This window comes from Coregonus clupeaformis, chromosome 9, assembly GCF_020615455.1.
Source record: "Coregonus clupeaformis isolate EN_2021a chromosome 9, ASM2061545v1, whole genome shotgun sequence".
NCBI classification, from domain to species: domain Eukaryota; kingdom Metazoa; phylum Chordata; class Actinopteri; order Salmoniformes; family Salmonidae; genus Coregonus; species Coregonus clupeaformis.
Window position 1 is genome coordinate 2,585,895 of NC_059200.1, and position 22,093 is coordinate 2,607,987.

At 44.3% G+C, this 22,093-nt stretch overlaps 1 protein-coding gene across 10 annotated transcripts in view; it reads left to right on the forward strand.

Moving 5' to 3' along the window:
* The window catches only part of LOC121573566 (autism susceptibility gene 2 protein), a 493,378-nt gene that overhangs the window by 113,309 nt on the left and 357,976 nt on the right, over window positions 1-22,093 (forward strand). For all 10 annotated transcript variants that reach the window (XM_045222451.1, XM_041885653.2, XM_045222452.1 and 7 more), the window contains exon 3: window positions 8,202-8,477. In XM_045222451.1, coding sequence (XP_045078386.1) covers window positions 8,202-8,477 — 276 coding nt within the window. The remainder of the gene's footprint in view (window positions 1-8,201; window positions 8,478-22,093) is intronic.

Consider the following 22,093-nt stretch of genomic DNA (forward strand, 5'->3'; position numbering starts at 1 on the left):
ATTATAACAGGTTATGACCATTTATGTCAGCTGTTATGACATATTATGACATGGTTATGACCTTGTCATAACGTGTTATGACGCTGGTTTCAAGAAAGTGTTACAATGTTTTTAAGCTTAGAATGGAATCTACAGATTTTCTTTAGGCTTAGAATTCCACACCACGCTAACACAATGGGTCCTTCTCAAACCTCTCAGAACTTTGTCATTTTGTCACTCCTTTCATCCCTGACAATGCATGTCATGTTGCATTATTTGTGTTGGATGAGAGTGGAAGACAAAGGAGAACACGATTAGTCGACGCATGCAGCATTTGTTTGTTTGCCTGTGAGGAAAATGAGGCTTTGTTATAATGGTTCAGTGAATCAGAGCCAACACAACACAACACTCCCACCAAACCCATTATCCTCATAATCCTAGCCATCCTGCAGCTCTGTCACTGGAGTTGACACAATTTAGGCCTATATTTCAAATACCATAAATATGGATACCCCCGCTATTTTCGAATCAGGTAGAGGGCTAGGGCTGTTACATATCAACGTTCGAAGGTTGATGTCAAAGATGGACCTTCTTGATATTCAGAGGGGGTCGAGAGCCAGACCCGATCACCCGGTACAAAGACCAGGGCCTCACTGCGGTGGCAGTCAGCGTTGGCCTTCTGGCGACGCACAGCCCGCTGGAGGTGGACGTGAGCAGCGTTCACACATCTCCTCCGCGCACCAAAACCAGTAATCCACCGCAGGAGCCTCGGTCTGGCTCTGATGCCACGGTGCCAGAACCGGCTGATAACCTAAAACACATTGAAATGGTGATAGGTTAGTGGAGGAGTGGCGAAGAGAGTTCTGGGCATATTCGGCCCATAGCAAGAACACCAACCAAGCAAACCGGATGGACATCATGAAAATGATCGGAGAGGTTGAGAGTAGAAGAAGTTCAGGAGAAAATACAAACAAAATATAATTATTGTAAAATTGACTGTGTCCATAAAATGTAGATAGTACGGATAAGCTGGAAGTAGAGGCCTAAGCATTGTTGTTCACTAATTTACCCCAAGTAGGGAAAGGATGGTGGGGTTGGAAAGTAATAAAGGGGAGTATACAGTGGGGGAAAAAAATATTTAGTCAGCCACCAATTGTGCAAGTTCTCCCACTTAAAAAGATGTGAGAGGCCTGTAATTTTCATCATAGGTACACGTCAACTATGACAGACAAATTGAGAAGAAAAAAATCCAGAAAATCACATTGTAGGATTTTTTATGAATTTATTTGCAAATTATGGTGGAAAATAAGTATTTGGTCACCTACAAACAAGCAAGATTTCTGGCTCTCACAGACCTGTAATTTCTTCTTTAAGAGGCTCCTCTGTCCTCCACTCGTTACCTGTATTAATGGCACCTGTTTTAACTTGTTATCAGTATAAAAGACACCTGTCCACAACCTCAAACAGTCACACTCCAAACTCCACTATGGCCAAGATCAAAGAGCTGTCAAAGGACACCAGAAACAAAATTGTAGACCTGTACCAGGCTGGGAAGACTGAATCTGCAATAGGTAAGCAGCTTGGTTTGAAGAAATCATCTGTGGGAGCAATTATTAGGAAATGGAAGACATACAAGACCACTGATAATCTCCCTCGATCTGGGGCTCCACGCAAGATCTCACCCTGTGGGGTCAAAATGATCACAAGAACGGTGAGCAAAAATCCCAGAACCACACAGGGGGACCTAGTGAATGACCTGCAGAGAGCTGGGACCAAAGTAACAAAGCCTACCATCAGTAACACACTACGCCGCCAGGGACTCAAATCCTGCAGTGCCAGACGTGTCCCCCTGCTTAAGCCAGTACATGTCCAGGCCCGTCTGAAGTTTGCTAGAGTGCATTTGGATGATCCAGAAGAGGATTGGGAGAATGTCATATGGTCAGATGAAACCAAAATAGAACTTTTTGGTAAAAACTCAACTCGTCGTGTTTGGAGGACAAAGAATGCTGAGTTGCATCCAAAGAACACCATACCTACTGTGAAGCATGGGGGTGGAAACATCATGCTTTGGGGCTGTTTTTCTGCAAAGGGACCAGGACGACTGATCCGTGTAAAGGAAAGAATGAATGGGGCCATGTATCGTGAGATTTTGAGTGAAAACCTCCTTCCATCAGCAAGGGCATTGAAGATGAAACGTGGCTGGGTCTTTCAGCATGACAATGATCCCAAACACACCGCCCGGGCAACGAAGGAGTGGCTTCGTAGAAGCATTTCAAGGTCCTGGAGTGGCCTAGCCAGTCTCCAGATCTCAACCCCATAGAAAATCTTTGGAGGGAGTTGAAAGTCCGTGTTGCCCAGCGACAGCCCCAAAACATCACTGCTCTAGAGCAGATCTGCATGGAGGAATGGGCCAAAATACCAGCAACAGTGTGTGAAAACCTTGTGAAGACTTACAGAAAACGTTTGACCTGTGTCATTGCCAACAAAGGGTATATAACAAAGTATTGAGAAACTTTTGTTATTGACCAAATACTTATTTTCCACCATAATTTGCAAATAAATTCATAAAAAATCCTACAATGTGATTTTCTGGATTTTGTTTTCTCATTTTGTCTGTCATAGTTGATGTGTACTTATGATGAAAATTACAGGCCTCTCTCATATTTTTAAGTGGGAGAACTTGCACAATTGGTGGCTGACTAAATACTTTTTTCCCCACTGTATATATAAAAAACATGGGGGATTGGAAGTGATGCAGACAATTACATTGATGGAAGTTACAATCTATCTGCAATATTAAGCTGATCTACCCCCCAAAAAATTAAATAAATAAATAAAAGAACACCAACCACTCCCTCGGCCGGCCCTGGCAGTAGGACCGTAGGAACCTACCCACATCCTGATTCACCCATTCCACCTGCCCATTAGACTCGGGGTGAAACCCAGAGGTCAGGCTGACCGAGACCCCCAGACGTTCAATGAACGCCTTCCAGACCCTGGATGTAAACTGGGGACCCCGGTCAGACACTATGTCCTCTGGCACCCCGTAGTGCCTGGAAGACGTGAGTAAACAGGGCCTCCTCAGTCTGCAGGGCCGTGAGGAGACCGGGCAGAGGAAGGAGGCGGCAGGCTTTAGAAAAGCGGTCCACAACGACCAGGATGGTGGTGTTCCCCTGAGAGAGGGGAAGATCAGTGAGAAAGTCAATACACAAGTGGGACCATAGCCGTTGTGGAACTGGTAAGGGATGTAACTTACCCGCTGGGAGGTGCCTAGGTGCCTTACACTGGGCGCACACCGAGCAGGAGGAGACATATCGCACTGTACGGCCGATACCTGGGTGACCAGAGGAGGGGTACGTGTGTACCCAATAGATCAGAAGGTCACGGACAAGAGACGGCACATACCGCAGCCCAGCTGGGCACTGAGGTGGAGATGGCTCTGTGCGTAACGCCCGCTCTATGTCCACGTCCACCACCCACACTACCGGTGCCACAATGCAGGAGGCCGGGAGTATGGGCGTGTTGTCTATGGGCCTCTCCTATGTGTCGTACAGCCGTGACAGTGCGTCTGCCTTCACGTTCTTTGTACCTGGTATATAGGACAGTGTAAAATCAAACCGGGTGAAGAACAGGGCTCACCTGGCCTGGCGAGGGTTCAGCCTCCTCGCTGCCCGGATATACTCCAGGTTACGGTGGTCAGTCCAGACGAGGAAAGGGTGTTTCGCTTCCTCGAGCCAGTGCCTCCACACGGTCAGGGCTCTGACAACAGCCAACAGCTCCCGATCACCAATGTCGTAGTTCTGCTCCGCCGGGCTGAGCTTCTTGGAGAAGAAGGCACAGGGGCGGAGCTTGGGTGGCGTGCCCGAGTATTGAGCGAGGACAGCGCATATCCCTACCTCAGATGCGTCCACCTCCACTACGAACGGTAATGATGGATCGGGATGGGCCAGTACCAGGGCTGAGTTGAACAGAGCCCTCAGGTTACTGAAAGCCCTGTCAGCCTCAGCAGACCAGTGGAGCTGGGACGACCCACCCTTCAACAAAGAGGTGATGGGAGCTGCAACCTTGCCAAAGCCCCGGATAAACCTCAGATAGTAGTTGGCAAAGCCAATAAAGCGCTGCACCTCCTTTACCGTGGTGGGAGTCGGCCAATTCCGCACGGATGAAATGCGGTCTCCCTCCATCTCCACACCTGAGGTGGTGATGCGGTATCCGAGGAAGGAGACGGACTGTTGGATAAACAGACACTTTTCTGCCTTGGTATAAAGGTCATGTTCCAACAATCGGCCCAGCACTTTGCGAACCAGGGACACATGCTCGGCGCGCGTAGCGGAATACACCAGAATGTCATCGATGTAGACTACTACAACCAAGCATGTCCCGAAACACCTCGTTCACAAAGGACTGGAAGTGGTTGCGCTGAATGCTGTCTTCCACTCGTCCCCTTCTCGGACACGCACCAGGTTGTACGCACTCCGGAGATCTAATTTTGTGAAGAAGCGTGCCCCATGCATTGACTTGATTACAGATGGAATGAGGGGTAGAGGATAACTATAACGAATTGTGCCATTGTTAAGTGCTCGGTAATCAATGCAAGGGCGCAGACCTCCATCTTTCTTCTTCACAAAAAAGAAACTCGAGGAGGCGGGCGAAGTGGAGGGACGTATGAACACCTGGCGCAGGGACTCGGAGACGTATGTCTCCATCGCCTCCGTTTCAGCCTGCGACAGGGGATATACATGACTCCTGGGAGGTTTATCGCGCAATCCCCCGCCCGATGAGGTGGTAATTTGGTCGCCTGTGTTTTGGAAAATGCGTGCGCCAAATCGAGGTATTCGGTGGGGATGCGCACGGTGGAGGTAGTGTCTGGACTTTCCACCGTGGTTGCACCAACGGAAACAGCTAGACACCTACCCTGACACTCTCGCGACCACCCCGTGAGAACCCTCTGCGGCCATGAAAAGGTGGGGTTGTGTAGTGAAAACCAGGGAAGACCCAACACAACAGGGAAATCAGGAGACTCAATAATAAAAAAGGTGACTTGCTCTCTATGGGTCTCTTGCGTAACCATCTTGACTGGTGCTGTAACTTCCCTAACGAACCCTGACCCTAATGGTCGACTGTCAAGTGCTTTGATGGGCAGTGGAATGGATAGGGGAACCAATGTAATACCTAGACTATGAGCTAACGACCTGTCCATAAAGTTCCCAGTTGCGCCTGAATCGACCAGCGCCTTACACTGGGGAACTACCGCGTAATCAGGGAAGTGGACGTGTATGGTAAAGTGCGCAGCAGAGGGCTCTGAACGAGTGTGGGTTTTTGCTACCTGGGGTGACGTGAGAGTGACCCAAAAGAACGCTAACGACAGCGTGCAGTAGAATGTCCTCTCGTGCCACAAGAGTGACACTGGAGCTGTCGTCCTCCGCTCTCCCGGATCGCTGCAACACCCAGCTCCATCGGAACGTCATCCGGGTTGAGGGGGGGTGAAATGGGCAGGCCCCTTCCAGGACGTCCTCTTGAAGCCAGCAGGTTGTCCAACCGGATGGCCATGTCCACCAGCTGGCTGAAAGTCAACGTGGTATCCCGGCAGGCTAGCTCCCTTCGGACGTCCTCTCGCAGGCTGCACCGGAAGTGGTCGATGAGGGCCGCTCGTTCCACCCGGACCCAGCCGCTAACGTATGAAACTCCAGGGCAAAGTCCTGTGCGGTCCTCGTCCCCTTCCTCAGTTGGACCAGCCGCTCGCCCGCCTCTCTACCTTCGGGCGGGTGATCAAAGACTGCCCGGAAGAGGCGAGCGAACTCCCCGTAGTTGTCCAATGCAATTTCTCGCATGGAATAGCCTTAATTTCTCAGAACAAGAATAGACTGACGAGTTTCAGAAGAAAGTTCTTTGTTTCTGGCTATTTTGAGCCTGTAATCGAACCCACAATTGCTGATGCTCCAGATACTCAACTAGTCTGAAGAAGGCCAGTTTTATTGCTTCTTTAATCAACACAACAGTTTTCAGCTGTGCTAACATAAATGCAAAAGGGGTTTCTAATGATCAATTAGCCTTTTAAAATGATAAACGTGCCATTGGAACACAGGACTGATGGTTGCTGATAATGGGCCTCTGTATGCCTATGTAGATATTCCATAAAAAATCAGCAGTTTCCAGCTACAATAGCCATTTACAACATTAAGAATGTCTACACTGTATTTCTGATCAATTTGATGTTATTTTAATGGTTGTCTTTCGAAAACAAGGACATTTCTAAGTGACCCCAAACTTTTGAACGGTAGTGTATATATATATATAAGAAGGTTGTGTGTTTTTTACACTCAGTGTAGATAGACTTTGTGTGGTGTAATTGTTGTTTATTGATTTGTTAATGCAGGGTTTATTGATTTGTTAATGCAGGGCTACTCTGCAAAAGAGACCGTGGTCTCAGCATGACTCGCTGCTTAAATAAAGGTTAAGTAAATAAAATAAATATAATGTGTGTCTCGGGGTCTACCGACCATCACCCACTACATCAATACTGTCACCCAATATGTCAAACAAGAAGGTGGACTGAGATGTACTGTAGCACAAAAATCCTTGTTCTTTATTGTTTTGGTCGTATTCTTGCTGTGTAACACGCATACTATTGAACTCCCTCCAAACCCTGTAGTCTGCTGCAGCTCCAGACAGACAGAGGCACCCTGGGATGGTGAAGGCCTGAGCAAGGCTGTGCTCAGAAAAACAACCCAGGGATGGAATAGCAAAAGATGAAAAGAGAGCGAAAGGGGGAGGGAGAGGGTTGTGGAAGAGGCAGTGGCAGAATGATAAAGAATTGGAGAGGGATATACCTCCTAATTATCACTGCTCTCCCATTTAACCAATCCATATGTCCACACAAATACTCCTATCAGGTCTATTAAAGGGTAATAATGTGGACCCCCCCCCCCCAGCATGTTGTCATAGATCTGCGTTTCACAGAGCATTGACATGTCATTAGGGTAGCCATGGCAGTTTCCCACTTTCCCTTGACAGTACACTGTTGGCTCTGCGACTAGATCTCCACACTAAAGTGTCATCATGGCTGCCCCAATCAGTCTTTATTGGACTGTATTACACAAGTGGCTATTTGGCCTGCTGCTACTACTACAGGCCTGGAACAAAATGAGTCCCCTTACAGATATATTATTTGTTCCATAACTTTAGCCTGGATGGCTCCAGTACAGCACAGTCCAGTACAGTCCAGTACAGTACAGTACAGTACACAGCCTCGCTGTGGCAGATGAGTTGTTCTATTAATCCCCCAGTCAAACCCCATCTGGTTGGAAAATAGCACACCATACAGGAGATGTGGGGGCTCATGTATTGGTTTGTTTTCTCCATCTGTTACGGAGTGTAGTTTAGGTGCCCACAAAGTGCCCACTATTTTACCAGGGGATGTGGGAGTGTTGACAGAACTTCAATATAAGTATTTCATTGCTATACTAGTTTGTGTGTATGTGTGTGTTTGTGTCAGTGTGGGTGTGTGCTGGTGGCTGTGTTTCCAACACTCAATGCCTTAATTGCCAGCCATGCTCTAATAGATGTGTGGTTAATCCCAGACAGATAGTGTGGTGCTCTCCTCTCCTTAGCCTAGAGATGCTCTGGTGACAATATGTCTAAACGTAACGCGTTGTTAGTGCTTAGCGACCCACGGGGGGCCTCAGTAGGGGAGAAGAACAGTCTCTCTCAGTACTGCTCATTGGAGAACACAGATACGGTAGCAAGTAGGCCTACTTCTCAAATGGCATTTGTTAATGTGAATTTGTTATCTATCTTTAAACCTAACTTAGATTTTCATCGTAATGAGCTCTCTTTCTCAGGTGTAGGAGCTTATTTTATCAGGATTATGAATATATTTGAATTAATATAATTGCTTTTAGTACGCTCCAGCGACAAGATAATCAGAAATACTTCATTTGTTTCAGTGTAACATAGTTTTCACCTCTCCCCTGCAGTGCAGATCAAAAAAGAATATATATCTATTCTCAATTCCCCTTCTCCAGAAGAACATGACCCTGAATTACTTTTTTCACTGTCAGTTTTCACCTCCCCTCTTTTCTTCTCTCCTTTCTCCCTTTACAGAAGATACTTTGCTTAAGTGAAGCACTTTGTTTTATTGTCACAGAGTTGTCACATGAGAAGTTGTCTACTTTGTTTCAGTGTAACAGAGTTGTCATCTCACCTCTCCTCTCCCTCTCCAGAAGGACCTGTTCCTGAAGTCCCAGGAGCGCATGGAGAACCAGGAGAACCATGAGGAGAATCAGGCGGGGCCCCCGCTGCACAAGAAGAAGCCCCCTAGAGTCCCTAACGGATTCAGTCTGGACCCCCACAAGGCCCACAACAACCACCTTAACAACCACAACAACCATAGCAACCATCACCAGCACTCTGACCAGGAGAACAACAACCCACGCCTGGCTCTTCACACCTACGGCAAGAAGAAGAACAAGAACAGCCTGCAGAAGAAACACAGGCCGGTCTGTACACGGTTTATTACGGTTTATACACTGTCTCCTCCACTCAATTTATTTTCTCCTCAAGCAGCGTTTTGGGTAGCCTTTCCCAGATCAGTTTGTACTGTCTTGCAGAGTTGGGACCAGGCTAGCGTTTGTGGTCTCAGGTTGGCATAGTGGGTTTTGTCTGCTCACTACAATGCTAGATGGAAATACCTGTGTAGTTTGATCCTCTTAAATGTGGAAGAGGAAATGTTGATGTGTGTGTTCAGTCTACAGTCTTGATAATTGTATTTTGGTCATAAGATCAGGTTGAATTATCAGTCATACGTGTTTGATAAGGTTGAAGAAGGGATTGAATTCATACAGATAAAAGATAACAGGCTGCAAGGTGTAAAGATAGCAGCTTTGTAAAAAATACATCAATAAAAATTCCATTCCAACTAAATTAGGAGAAACTCAAATGGATTCTCTAATTGTGTCTGATCATTAGAGGGTCTGCTAGGCTTCATTTCTGATCTCATCCCAGAGATGAGTTAATTAATGTTACATTAAGGTCTGTTCCTTTTAAAGCATCTGCAATTACGCCGTATTAAGGCTAGAGATTTGTGAGGATCAGATTGCCATATCCTTATAGAGGTACACTGAACTGACTTTACCCCCTCCTCACACCCAGACGACTGGTGCTCTATAGTACAGCTGTTTGGCTGTCTATTGATGAATGGAGTTATTATCTATAATGGGCTCTAAAACCTGCTGGACCAATAAGACATTAGTCACTGGTGCTATTGTTAGCTGTGGTGGAGTGTGTGTGTGTGTGTGTTGTGTGTGTCTGTGGGGAGGAGAATGGTGTCTGTGTATGTGTATGTGTGTGTGTGTGTGTGTGTGTGTGTGTGCGCACAGGGCAGTGAGTTGCACTAATGACTATTTATGGCACACTGACACTGTGGTGTCTCTCTGCCAGCAAGAGCTATCAGTTACAGCACCACCCACTGTCCGTCTACACACACACACACACACACACACACATACACATACACATACACACACACACACACACACACACACACACACACACACACACACACACACACACACACACACAAAACACACATAACACACATAACACACACACACACACACACATGCTACACAAAACACACACACGCTGTGTGTGTGAAGGTAGGAGAGCAAAGGTTGTAATCAGTCTGTGTCATCCCAGCAGGAGAGAGGTCAGTCTTCAGGAGGCTGTTAATCATGTGAGCTATACTCCCCCTGGCTTTAATGAACCCAGAGAGAAACAACACAGGGAAGTGATTACATACTGTACACACACAGATGGGTGTTATTAGCTCTGGGTGTGTGTGTGTGTGTAGTCAGGGGTGCTATGACAACAACCTCTGTGACAAGTGAGAGCAGCACAAAGTGGTGTTTAGGGCCAGGGCAGAAGGACCCTCCCTCCACACGGCTCTGGGAGCAGCCACTTATTCGGGGGAGACATCGCACCACACACTGAACAAAATTAAGGTTCTTAAATGGTTCTTCCTCAGCTCTTAAAGGGAAATGGAAACACTTTAGGAAGTAAAGCTAAGCAAAGAGATGTATTTAATCCATGAATACTACACATGTGCATTTAACATAGAAACATCTCTATTTTTAGGATTTTGATCTTAAACAACGTTTATTAGAGGTATGGGTAGCGCCATCTTAAATTACCATAGAAACGACTGATGCCAATGCATCATTGGCAGTATTGAGCAAATTGTGGGTTTTGGCGCAGGGACTGAAAATGAACGCTGCCACCAGGAGGCGTCTCACCTCCACTGAACCTGAAAGGTTTCTCACAACCTTGACATTGCTCTGTTATTGAGATCAGGAAAATAACATTAAGGTAAGAAACTGTATACAATTTGTTTTTAGGTTGGTGATTAGCTATAATATTTACATTTTAGAGTATTTTTTCAGATTGATAAGATGAGTCTGTGAAATTAATTTTTTATAACAAGCCGAGTAGATAGTCAGCCAAAACGATGCAATGTAGCTAGCAAGCTGGTTATCTAACCTACTGGATTTAGCTCTTGTCTTTTTTATGTTAATGTTGTCTTTGATAGCTGTACAACATAAAATGCTTATATTTACAATTTGAAGAGCATTTGTCATTAGGCATTATTCAGAGCTAAATGAACTGGCTAAAAATTTGAGCTAGCCAGCCAGAGAGGGCTGCTGCAGGATTGCTATTTGATGACTAAAATTTAGCTAGCTAACTATAATCCCCATAGCTATAATTATTAGCTAGCTAGATAACTGCATAGCTAGATATCTCATTAAGTGTCGGTTTATCTGTGATGTGTCATATGATTCCTAAGAATAGTAGCTAAGTCTGCTGGCTGTTGAAGCCTAACCCTTATGATGATAGCTAGCTAGATAATGACTTTTGAAAGCTCAGCTTGGTAGTCAGCTTGGTAACTAAATCATTCTGGTCTAGCTGGTTTTGTGACTTTGCTACTTACAGGCATACATTATCATATTATTTCATTTATGGACTATCAGATAGTAAATTGTACCATGTTTTCTCACATGTTAGAGTGAAAAGCTGATTGATAACTACACAATAGCTACACAATTCCCTTCCATTCATGATTCCCTTTTTTATGTGCTGAAGGGTCATCGCTACTTGGTGAAGACGAGGACGAAGAGGATGAGATTGAAATGGGGGAGCCGGAGGAAGTGTGACTCATAGATTGTCACTGGTCATTTCGCCTCTCTTGCATGCTTTTAATTTGTTTGCATTCTGACTCTTTGTGTATTAGGCTATAGGCCTAGTGGAATGTACACTACCGGTCAAAAGTTTTAGAACACCTACTCATTCAAGGGTTTTTCTTTATTTTTACTATTTTCTACATTGTAGAATAATAGTGAAGACATCAAAACTATGAAATAACACATATGGAATCATGTAGTAACCAAAAAAGTGTTAAACAAATCAAAATATATTTTATATTTGAGATTCTTCAAATAGCCACCCTTTGCCTTGATGACAGCTTTGCACACTCTTGGCATTCTCTCAACCAGCTTCATGAGGTAGTCACCGGGAATGCATTTCAATTAACAGGTGTAACTTCTTAAAAGTTAATTTGTGGAATTTCTTTCCTTCTTAATGTGTTTGAGCCAATCAGGTAGGAGGGTATACAGAAGATAGCCCTATTTGGTAAAAGGCTAAGTCCATGTTATGGCAAGAACAGCTCAAATAAGCAAAGAGAAATGACAGTCCATCATTACTTTAAGACATGAAGGTCAGTCAATACGGAACATTTCAAGAACTTTGAAAGTTTCTTCAAGTGCAGTCGCAAAACCATCAAGCACTATGATGAAACAGGCTCTCATGAGGACCGCCACAGGAATGGAAGACCCAGAGTTACCTCTGCTGCAGAGGATAAGTTCATTAGAGTTACCAGCCTCAGAAATTGCAGCCCAAATAAATGCTTCACAGAGTTCAAGTACAGACACATCTCAACATTAACTGTTCAGAGGAGACTGTGTGAATCAGGCCTTCATGGTCGAATTGCTGCAAAGAAACCACTACTAAATGACACCAATAAGAAGAAGAGACTTGCTTGGGCCAAGAAACACGAGCAATGGACATTAGACCAGTGGAAACTTGTCCTTTGGTCTGGAGTCCAAATTTGAGATTTTTGGTTCCAACCGCCGTGTCTTTGTGAGACGCAGTGTGGGTGAACGGATGATCTCTGCATGTGTATTTCCCACCGTAAAGCATGGAGGAGGAGGTGTTATGGTGTGGGAGTGCTTTGCTGGTGACACTGTCTGTGATTTATTTAGAATTCAAGGCACACTTAACCAGCATGGCTACCACAGTATTCTGCAGCGATACGCCATTCCATCTGGTTTGGGCTCAGTGGGACTATCATTTGATTTTCAACAGGACAATGACCCAACACACCTCCAGGCTGTGTAAGGGCTATTTTACCAAGAAGGAGAGTAATGGAGTGCTGCATCAGATGACCTGGCCTCCACAATCCCCCGACCTCAACCAAATTGAGATGGTTTGGGATGAGTCGGACCGCAGAGTGAAGGAAAAGCAGCCAACAAGTGCTCAGCATATGTGAGAACTCCTTCAAGACTGTTGGAAAAGCATTCCAGGTGAAGCTGGTTGATAGAATGCCAAGAGTGTGCAAAGCTGTCATCAAGGCAAAGGGTGGCTATTTGAAGAATCTCAAATATAAAATATATTTTGATTTGTTTAACACTTTTTTGGTTACTATATGATTCCATATGTTTTATTTCATAGTTTTGATGTCTTCACTATTATTCTACAATGTACAAAATAGTAAAAATTAAGAAAAACCCTTGAATGAGTAGGTGTTCTAAAACCTTTGACCGGTAGTGTAGTACAGTTGTCTAGATATTTGTACAGCTCTTTTTAAGGTGGACATGCTAGCTATCTGTTGTGTGGATAAGATCAGCTTGTTCCAGAGTAAAGAACTGCAGACTGCCTTGGAAGGCCATGTTCGCTGATGGTTGTACCAGTAGGTGCGGGTCCCATTGTTCATATGCTTTGGCTGCTGCTCTGATGCGCCCCCGGAGGATGGGTGGAGACTCCCACCTGAACAGGTCTGACATGTATTCAGGCAGTTTGTGCTGTGTCGCCTTGAAAACAGTCACTAGGGTGTTGTAATGGATCCTGTCTGTTAGTGGTTCAATTCAAGCTTTTTGCAGAAAAACCTCTGTCTTAATGTGTTTCCTCCGTGAATGCCCGGTCATGATATGAGCAGCCCTGGCATGTTCATACTGGCATGTTCATACCATACCATACTGGCATGTTCAGTTCGGTGTAGGTGTGGGTCCAACTTCATCCCCCAGGTACTTTATGGTGTTTACTTGTTCATAAGTGTTTTGTACATCTGTTATTGTGATACGTTTGCCTGTGTGTCTCAGCTTTTGTGGATTGCCAAACAGCATTGCCTTGGTCTTCTGAGGGTGTATGGATAGCTTGTTGTCAGCAAACCAAGCCGCTGCCCGCTTGATGTTGTTTGACACTGCTTCCTCATGCTCACTGGTGAATATTTGCAGAGTAGTACATCTGTGTCATCTGCATATATATGTATGCAACATTTCTCCAGCACTGATGGAAGGTCATTTATGTAAATGACAAACAGCAGGGGTCCAAGCACACTCCCTTGTGATACTTCATTCACCACAGGTACCTGGGCTGACAGTCTACTCTGCAGTTTTGTGCACTGACTCCTCCCCTGTACTTTTGATGTGAACCACTTGATTGCAGTGCTGTCAAAGCCTAGTTTCGCAAGCTTCCTCAGGAGCGTGTGGTGGTGAACAGTGTCAAAATCTTTCTTCAGATCCAAGAAGAGTACTGCTGTGACCTTCTGGCTGTTACAAGCCGACTTTATGTCCTCCACAAACCTTTGCACTGCTGTAGATGTGCTGTGTATCTTCCTAAAGCCGCTTTGATAGGCTGTAAATAGGCTGTTGAGTGAGAAATAGTTGGCAACCTATGTGTGCATCAGCCAACTACCGACGGTAGTTGGCCACATCCGATCTATCCCCTGACATGTAGATTGGTGTTATATACGTTTTTCATTGACATGGGATCTCCCCAGTTGAGATTGGCAGATTGAGGATATGAGTCAGTGGACCCACTATCACTGTGACAGAGTCCTTTAGAAGCCTAGGTGGAATATCGTCTGGCCCTGTGGCTTTCTGCTGCTTCATCTTCAGAAGTTCATTTAGGACTGTTACTTCATCAATTAGCTCTAGCCCAAAAACATGCTCTGTGTCTGAAACATATGGAAGTGGGTCTTTTGAGGGAGCCTGTATTTCATTAGTAAGCTTGAATGCACAAGATGCACAAGATGCAAAGTATGCAACGATACTCTTCTGCCATTTCTAGAGGGTCAGATGTTCTTGAATCATCCTGTCTAGAAATTCTTTGTATTTGGCATGTTCTTTTGACTTTGCCAGTGAAAGAGTTGATTATTTTCCACATTTCACAGTTGTCTACCTTGGATGTTTGTAGAGCAGCTGAGTAGTTTTTATTTTCCTTCCTTACTCCAGCAGTTACGTTGTTTCTGAGACATCGGGACTCTTCTCAGTCATTTTCAGCCTTTGTTTTCACCGCTTTTAGCTTTTAGCTTTTAGCCAAGCAGCAGACTCATCAGGGTCTTGATGTTGTCAGTCAGTCAAGGAGATGGAGTGGCTTTTTGTTTCACTTTCCTCTGCTGGAGCGGTGCATGATGGTTTGTGACCTGTAAGAAGATCTCTTTAAAGGCATACCGGGCCTCATTCACATTGTTGCATGTTAGGACTCTTTCCCAGTGGGCTAACTTGAGGGAGTCTATGAAAAACTGCTTGTCATAGCTTTTGAGAGATGTGTGCTGTTGTTAGAGCTCTCCCCTCCTCTAGTCTCTGTTTGCTGCGGGTCATTATGATGTTATGGTCAGATGGACCCCATGCTAATGAACTCCTCAGCTTGTAATGGTCAGGGTTAGAAACATAGATGTTGTTAATGCATGTTTCAGACTGTTTCGTTATGCTAGTGGGTTCTCTTATTACTGGCCACAGCTGATAAAGTCCCATAAGATGTTCCACAGAGGATTTTTTGTCCGTGTGCTTCAAGAGGTCAGCGATGAATGTTTTGATATAATATGATATAATGTTTTGGTTATGATAGCGATGTAACTGGCACTTTGTTTTCAGGTTTGAATTCCCCTAACCTTATTCATTCAATAAAGTTCTTGTTTTATTCATATTATATTACTTGTATACAGTCTTTTCTTATAATATGAAAGACTAAATGCCGTTTGTAATATGTTTTGGTGCATATAATGTGTTTAATATGCTATCCAGATAAGAAAGTGTCTGATCACGGAACATCCATAGAATTCTAGAAAAATACCACTGTTCACTAAAACGGCTGTAACTCATTCACAGTAAAAGGTATTACTATTCTTACTTCAGATTTTCAACCCTTACAAAATAAGGAAGACTCAATATGCTCTACGTATTTCTCTATCTTCAGGAAGTTGTTTAAATGGCAGTTGTTTGGGAAAAAAGCGTTGATTTTCGTACAGTGAGGGAAAAAAGTATTTGATCCCGTGCTGATTTTGTATGTTTGCCCACTGACAAAGAACTGATCAGTCTATAATTTTAATGGTAGGTTTATTTGAACAGTGAGAGACAGAATAACAACAAAAAAATCCAGAAAAACGCATGTCAAAAATGTTATAAATTGATTTGCATTTTAATGAGGGAAATAAGTATTTCACCCCCTCTCAATCAGAAAGATTTCTGGCTCCCAGGTGTCTTTTATACAGGTAACGAGCTGAGATTAGGAGCACACTCTTAAAGGGAGTGCTCCTAATCTCAGCTTGTTACCTGTATAAAAGACACCTGTCCACAGAAGCAATCAATCAGATTCCAAACTCTCCACCATGGCCAAGACCAAAGAGCTCTCCAAGGATGTCAGGGACAAGATTGTAGACCTACACAAGGCTGGAATGGGCTACAAGACCATCGCCAAGCAGCTTGGTGAGAAGGTGACAACAGCTGGTGCAATTATTCGCAAATAGAAGAAACACAAAAGAACTGTCAATCTCCCTCGGCCTGAGGCTCCATGCAAGATCTCACCTCGTGGAGTTGCAATGATCATGAGAACGGTGAGGAATCAGCCCAGAACTACACGGGAGGATCTTGTCAAGGATCTCAAGGCAGCTGGGACCATAGTCACCAAGAAAACAATTGGTAACACACTACGCCGTGAAGGACTGAAATCCTGCAGCGCCCGGAAGGTCCCCCTGCTCAAGAAAGCACATATACAGGGCCGCCTGAAGTTTGCCAATGAACATCTGAATGATTCAGAGGAGAACTGGGTGAAAGTGTTGTGGTCAGATGAGACCAAAATGGAGCTCTTTGGCATCAACTCAACTCGCCATGTTTGGAGGAGGAGGAATGCTGCCTATGACCCCAAGAACATCATCCCCACCGTCAAACATGGAGGTGGAAACATTATGCTTTGGGGGTGTTTTTCTGCTAAGGGGACAGGACAACTTCACCGCATCAAAGGGACGATGGACGGCGCCATGTACCGTCAAATCTTGGGTGAGAACCTCCTTCCCTCAGCCAGGGCATTGGAAATGGGTCGTGGATGGGTATTCCAGCATGACAGTGACCCAAAACACATGGCCAAGGCAACAAAGGAGTGGCTCAAGAAGAAGCACATTAAGGTCCTGGAGTGGCCTAGCCAGTCTCCAGACCTTAATACCATAGAAAATCTGTGGAGGGAGCTGAAGGTTCGAGTTGCCAAACCTCAGCTTCCAAACCTTAATGACTTGGAGAAGATCTGCAAAGAGGAGTGGGACAAAATCCCTCCTGAGATATGTGCAAACCTGGTGGCCAACTTCAAGAAACGTCTGACCTCTGTGATTGCCAACAAGGGTTTTGCCACCATGTACTAAGTCATGTTTTGCAGAGGGGTCAAATACTTATTTCCCTCATTAAAATGCAAATCATTTCATAACATTTTTGATATGCGTTTTTCTTGATATTTTTGTTGTTATTCTGTCTCTCACTGTTCAAATAAACCTACCATTAAAATTATAGACTGATCATTTCTTTGTCAGTGGGCAAACGTACAAAATCAGCAGGGGATCAAATACTTTTTTCCCTCACTGTATAAGATAAACATTTTCACAGGTGTTTTTTCTTGACTAATTACCATTTGATTGATGTGGTGCTATTGTATGTCACATCATTTGAAAGGGCTGTTTCTCAGCTTTCAAAATATGTATCATGTTTTTATATATGGTTTGACACCAACAAACAATGCTCATTTATTCAGAGGTAATGGTCTCAGTAAGTTCAGGAATTCCAAAACACTCCTGCCAGTGATGCAACAATGTCAATATGGCGATTTACAGTTAAAGTTAGCTGGTGTTCTAAAGCCTAGTGTTTCCATCCCTATTTAAAGCCAAACTCAGTAAGTGTTGTGATTTTGTTTACATTTATTTTTAGTTTTGTCGGGCCAACAAAACAAATCCAGACAAGACGTAATAACATGCTCTAGAGTCTAGGCTACCTGAGAGTTCTCAAGCAGCTGCTGGGCCAGCTACCCTTTGATCCATATTAATTAATCATTTAGGATCGCAGTTTGTGAAGGCCACGGGACTGAAAATGAATGAATGCAACAACTATGTCTCTGTCACTAGCAAACACAGTCACAGGTGGTACTGGTAACTCTAAAATTCACCTGAAAGGCACCCTGGGAAATATGCAAATAAGGCTTCAAAGAACCATCCCATTTAAGGTTCTTCAGAAAACCTAAAATGGTTCCCCTATGGCAGGGTTCTTCAATTCCGGTCCTGGAGGGCCGAAACACCTCTGTTTTTCATCCTCTCCTTCTAATCAGGGGCTAATTCAGACCTGGGACACCAGGTGAGTGCAATTAACTACCAGGTAGAAATAAAAAACAGAAGTGTTTCGGCCATCCAGGACCGGAATTGAAGAACCCTGCCCTATGGCATTGCTCTGAAGAACCTTATTTGGTTCCAATTTGAACCAGCACAGCTGCTTTAGTCAGGGCGTGTTGTCACTGTCAACTGGATAGGATACCCTCTAGTAAATCCTCCTGCTAAAGACAGGGTCAACAGACATGATGATAATGATGACAACGATGATGGCAACAATGATTATAATTATTATAACGTTATATTGATATAAATAAATAAATAATCTTTATGAGCTTTTTAATAACCACACACCGTATTTCTGTCCCTCCCCTCAAGAAGCAAGCCAGGCAGTCTGTTTTGATTCCAGCCAAGTGAGCATTAGCATATCCCACTAAGCCCCAATAACACTCCAATCTGTCATGCTTTATGACATATGCATAATTGGAAATATCATCGTCTCTGCCCTCTGTGGCCTCCATTGTCCTTTAAATGGAATAAAGACAATCTCCTCCTCCCAGAGTTATTCCACAGCAGAAATATTATATTTTCACTGCTCCAAAGGCCTGTAATTAGGGGAGGGGAGGGGAGGGGAGATAGTTTGAAGAGGAGAGCAGGGATTAAAAAGAGAGGAAAAAAAGGAAAGGAGAGCTAGTTTAGAGAGGAATTCAATGAGAGGTGTTTTTTCTTGTTTTGTCTGTTCCACATCACACAGATTGCAGCCAGGCAAATTTTTTCTATATCTGGCTGGCACTGACCCAATGTACTGAACTCCCAGATATTGTCTGCCCAGGGGGGTAAAATACAGAAATGTTTGTAACAGCTTCTGACATATCCCTCTGTGCTGAAATAAAGAGCACAGATAAGGGGGCATTGTCGGTGGTGAAAATGGATGCGTATACAGCAGCAAACTGCAAATTGTGGGTTCACATCTACAGTGAAGGAAAAAAGCATTTGATCCCCTGCTGATTTTGTACGTTTGCCCACTGACAAAGAAATTATCAGTCTATAATTTTAATGGTAGGTTTATTTGAACAGTGAGAGACAGAATAACAACAAAAAAATCCAGAAAAACGCATGTCAAAAATGTTATAAATTGATTTGCATTTTAATGAGGGAAATAAGTATTTGACCCCTCTGCAAAACATGACTTAGTACTTGGTGGCAAAACCCTTGTTGGCAATCACAGAGGTCAGACGTTTCTTGTAGTTGGCCACCAGGTTTGCACACATCTCAGGAGGGATTTTGTCCCACTCCTCTTTGCAGATCTTCTCCAAGTCAATAAGGTTTCGAAGCTGAGCGTTTGGCAACTCAAACCATCAGCTCCCCTCCACAGATTTTCTATGGTATTAAGGTCTGGAGACTGGCTAGGCCACTCCAGGACCTTAATGTGCTTCTTCTTGAGCCACTCCTTTGTTGCCTTGGCCGTGTGTATAAAATACACTGTCATGATGGAATACCCATCCACAACCCATTTCCAATGCCCTGGCTGAGGGAAGGAGGTTCTCACCCAAGATTTGACGGTACATGGCCCCGTCCATCGTCCCTTTGATGCGGTGAAGTTGTCCTGTCCCCTTAGCAGAAAAACACCCCCAAAGCATAATGTTTCCACCTCCATGTTTGACGGTGGGGATGATGTTCTTGGGGTCATAGGCAGCATTCCTCCTCCTCCAAACACGGCGAGTTGAGTTGATGCCAAAGAGCTCGATTTTGGTCTCATCTGACCATAACACTTTCACCCAGTTCTCCTCTGAATCATTCAGATGTTCATTGGCAAACTTCAGACGGGCATGTATATGTGCTTTCTTGAGCAGGGGGAACTTGCGGGCGCTGCAGCATTTCAGTCCTTCACGGCATAGTGTGTTACCAATTGTTTTCTTGGTGACTATGGTCCCAGCTGCCTTGAGATCATTGACAAGATCCTCCCGTGTAGTTCTGGGCTGATTCCTCACCGTTCTCATGATCATTGCAACTCCACAAGGTGAGATCTTGCATGGAGCCCCAGGCTGAGGGAGATTGACAGTTCTTTTGTATTTCTTCCATTTGCGAATAATCGCACCAACTGTTGTCACCTTCTCACCAAGCTGCTTGGCGATGGTCTTGTAGCCCATTCCAGCCTTGTGTAGGTCTACAATCTTGTCCCTGACATCCTCGGAGAGCTCTTTGGTCTTGGCCATGGTGGAGAGTTTGGAATCTGATTGATTGATTGCTTCTGTGGACAGGTGTCTTTTATACAGGTAACAAGCTGAGATTAGGAGCACTCCCTTTAAGAGTGTGCTCCTAATCTCAGCTCTTTACCTGTATAAAATACACCTGGGAGCCAGAAATCTTTCTGATTGAGAGGGGGTCAAATACTTATTTCCCTCATTAAAATGCAAATCAATTTATAACATTTTTGACATGCGTTTTTCTGGATTTTTGTTATTGTTATTCTGTCTCTCACTGTTCAAATAAACCTACCATTAAAGTTTTAGACTGATCATTTCTTTGTCAGTTGGCAAACGTACAAAATCAGCAGGGGATCAAATACTTTTTTCCCTCACTGTATGTACTTAGTTTTTCGCTACTGCTATTTTTCATTGTGGAACAATCCGTGTTTTATAGTGACAGTGCATCTGTGTGTTGTTGTTGCAGTCTGGTAGAGTAGGCTACTGTTCACAGTCTTCATAGTTGAAAATTCAATCAGTTGAAACACCATCAGTTCTGATATGTAGCTCTTTGTGAGGACAACTTAATCAGAATCACCTTTTTTCGCCAAGTACATTTACACATACCCAGTATTTGCTTTAGTGAGAAGGTGCTGCCAGCAATAGACAATATACAAACAGAATACAGACACAATTCCACATAGACATCATACTGAATTTACAATATTGGTACAGTAAACATAACGTAAAACTCTGGAGTATATGCTGATTACTGTGGGAATATACCATTTACAAGAGGGGATGCTGCCATGGTGAATATATACAGTGTTGTGCGGAGGTGAACATAGTGCAAATGCAGTATAGTGCAGATTAGTGATGCGCGGGTTGACTCATAACCCACAGTCGGGTTAAGGTCATGACATATTGTGTGGATAAATGGCGGGTGGGTGGCAGGCGGGCGGGTTGAATAAAGAGAAAACAACACCTTAAAAAATCCATAAATGTATAATTGTTGTGCCATTTACATCTACACTAAGTGTACAAAACATTAAGTACACCTTCCTAATATTGAGTTGCACCACCTTTTGCCCTCAGAACAGCCTCAGTTAGTTGGGGCATGGACTCTACAAGGTGTCGAAAGTGTTCCGCAGGGATGCTGGCCCATGTTGACTCAAATGCTTCCCACAGCTGTGTCAAGTTGGCTGGATGTTCTTTGGGTGGTGGACCATTCTTGATACACACGGGAAACTGTTGAGTGTGAAAAACCCAGTAGCGTTGCGGTTCTTGACACAACCGATGCGCCTGGCACCTACTACCATATCCCGTTCAAAGACAGTTAAATATTTGTTCTTTTTTACCTTTATTTAACTAGACAAGTCAGTTAAGAACAAATTCTTATTTACAATGACGGCCTACACCGGCCAAACCCGGACGACGCTGGGCCAATTATGCGCCGCCCTATGCGACTCCCAATCACGGCCGGTTGTGATACAGCCTGGAATCAAACCAGGGGGTCTGTAGGGACGCCTCAAGCACTGAGATGCAGTGCCTTTGACCGCTGCGCCACTCGGGAGTTCTTGCCCATTCTCCCTCTGAATGGCACACATACACAATCCATGTCTCAATTGTCTCAACGCTTAAAAATCGTTCTTTAACCTGTCTCCTCCCCTTCATATACACAGATTGGAGTGGATTTAACAGGTTACATCAATAAGGGATCATAGCTGTCACCTGGATTCACCTGGTCAGTCTATGCCATGGAAAGAGCAGGTGTTCCTAATGTTTTGTACACTGTGTATAGGTTTTTCTTTCGTTGTTTTAGGCTATCTGGCATTAGTGCGTAAGCCTAAGCTTTAGGGCCTAACTGTACACGTGCCAAATAGCCTACATGCCAATCGCCAAATGCTTTTGGGAACGGCAGAAAAATTAAGGTCACTCCACGGAGGCAAAAGGGACAATGTCAGAGTTTAATTTAATAAGAGAAAAGCGAAATGGAGAGTTGAAAATAAAGAGAAGCGAA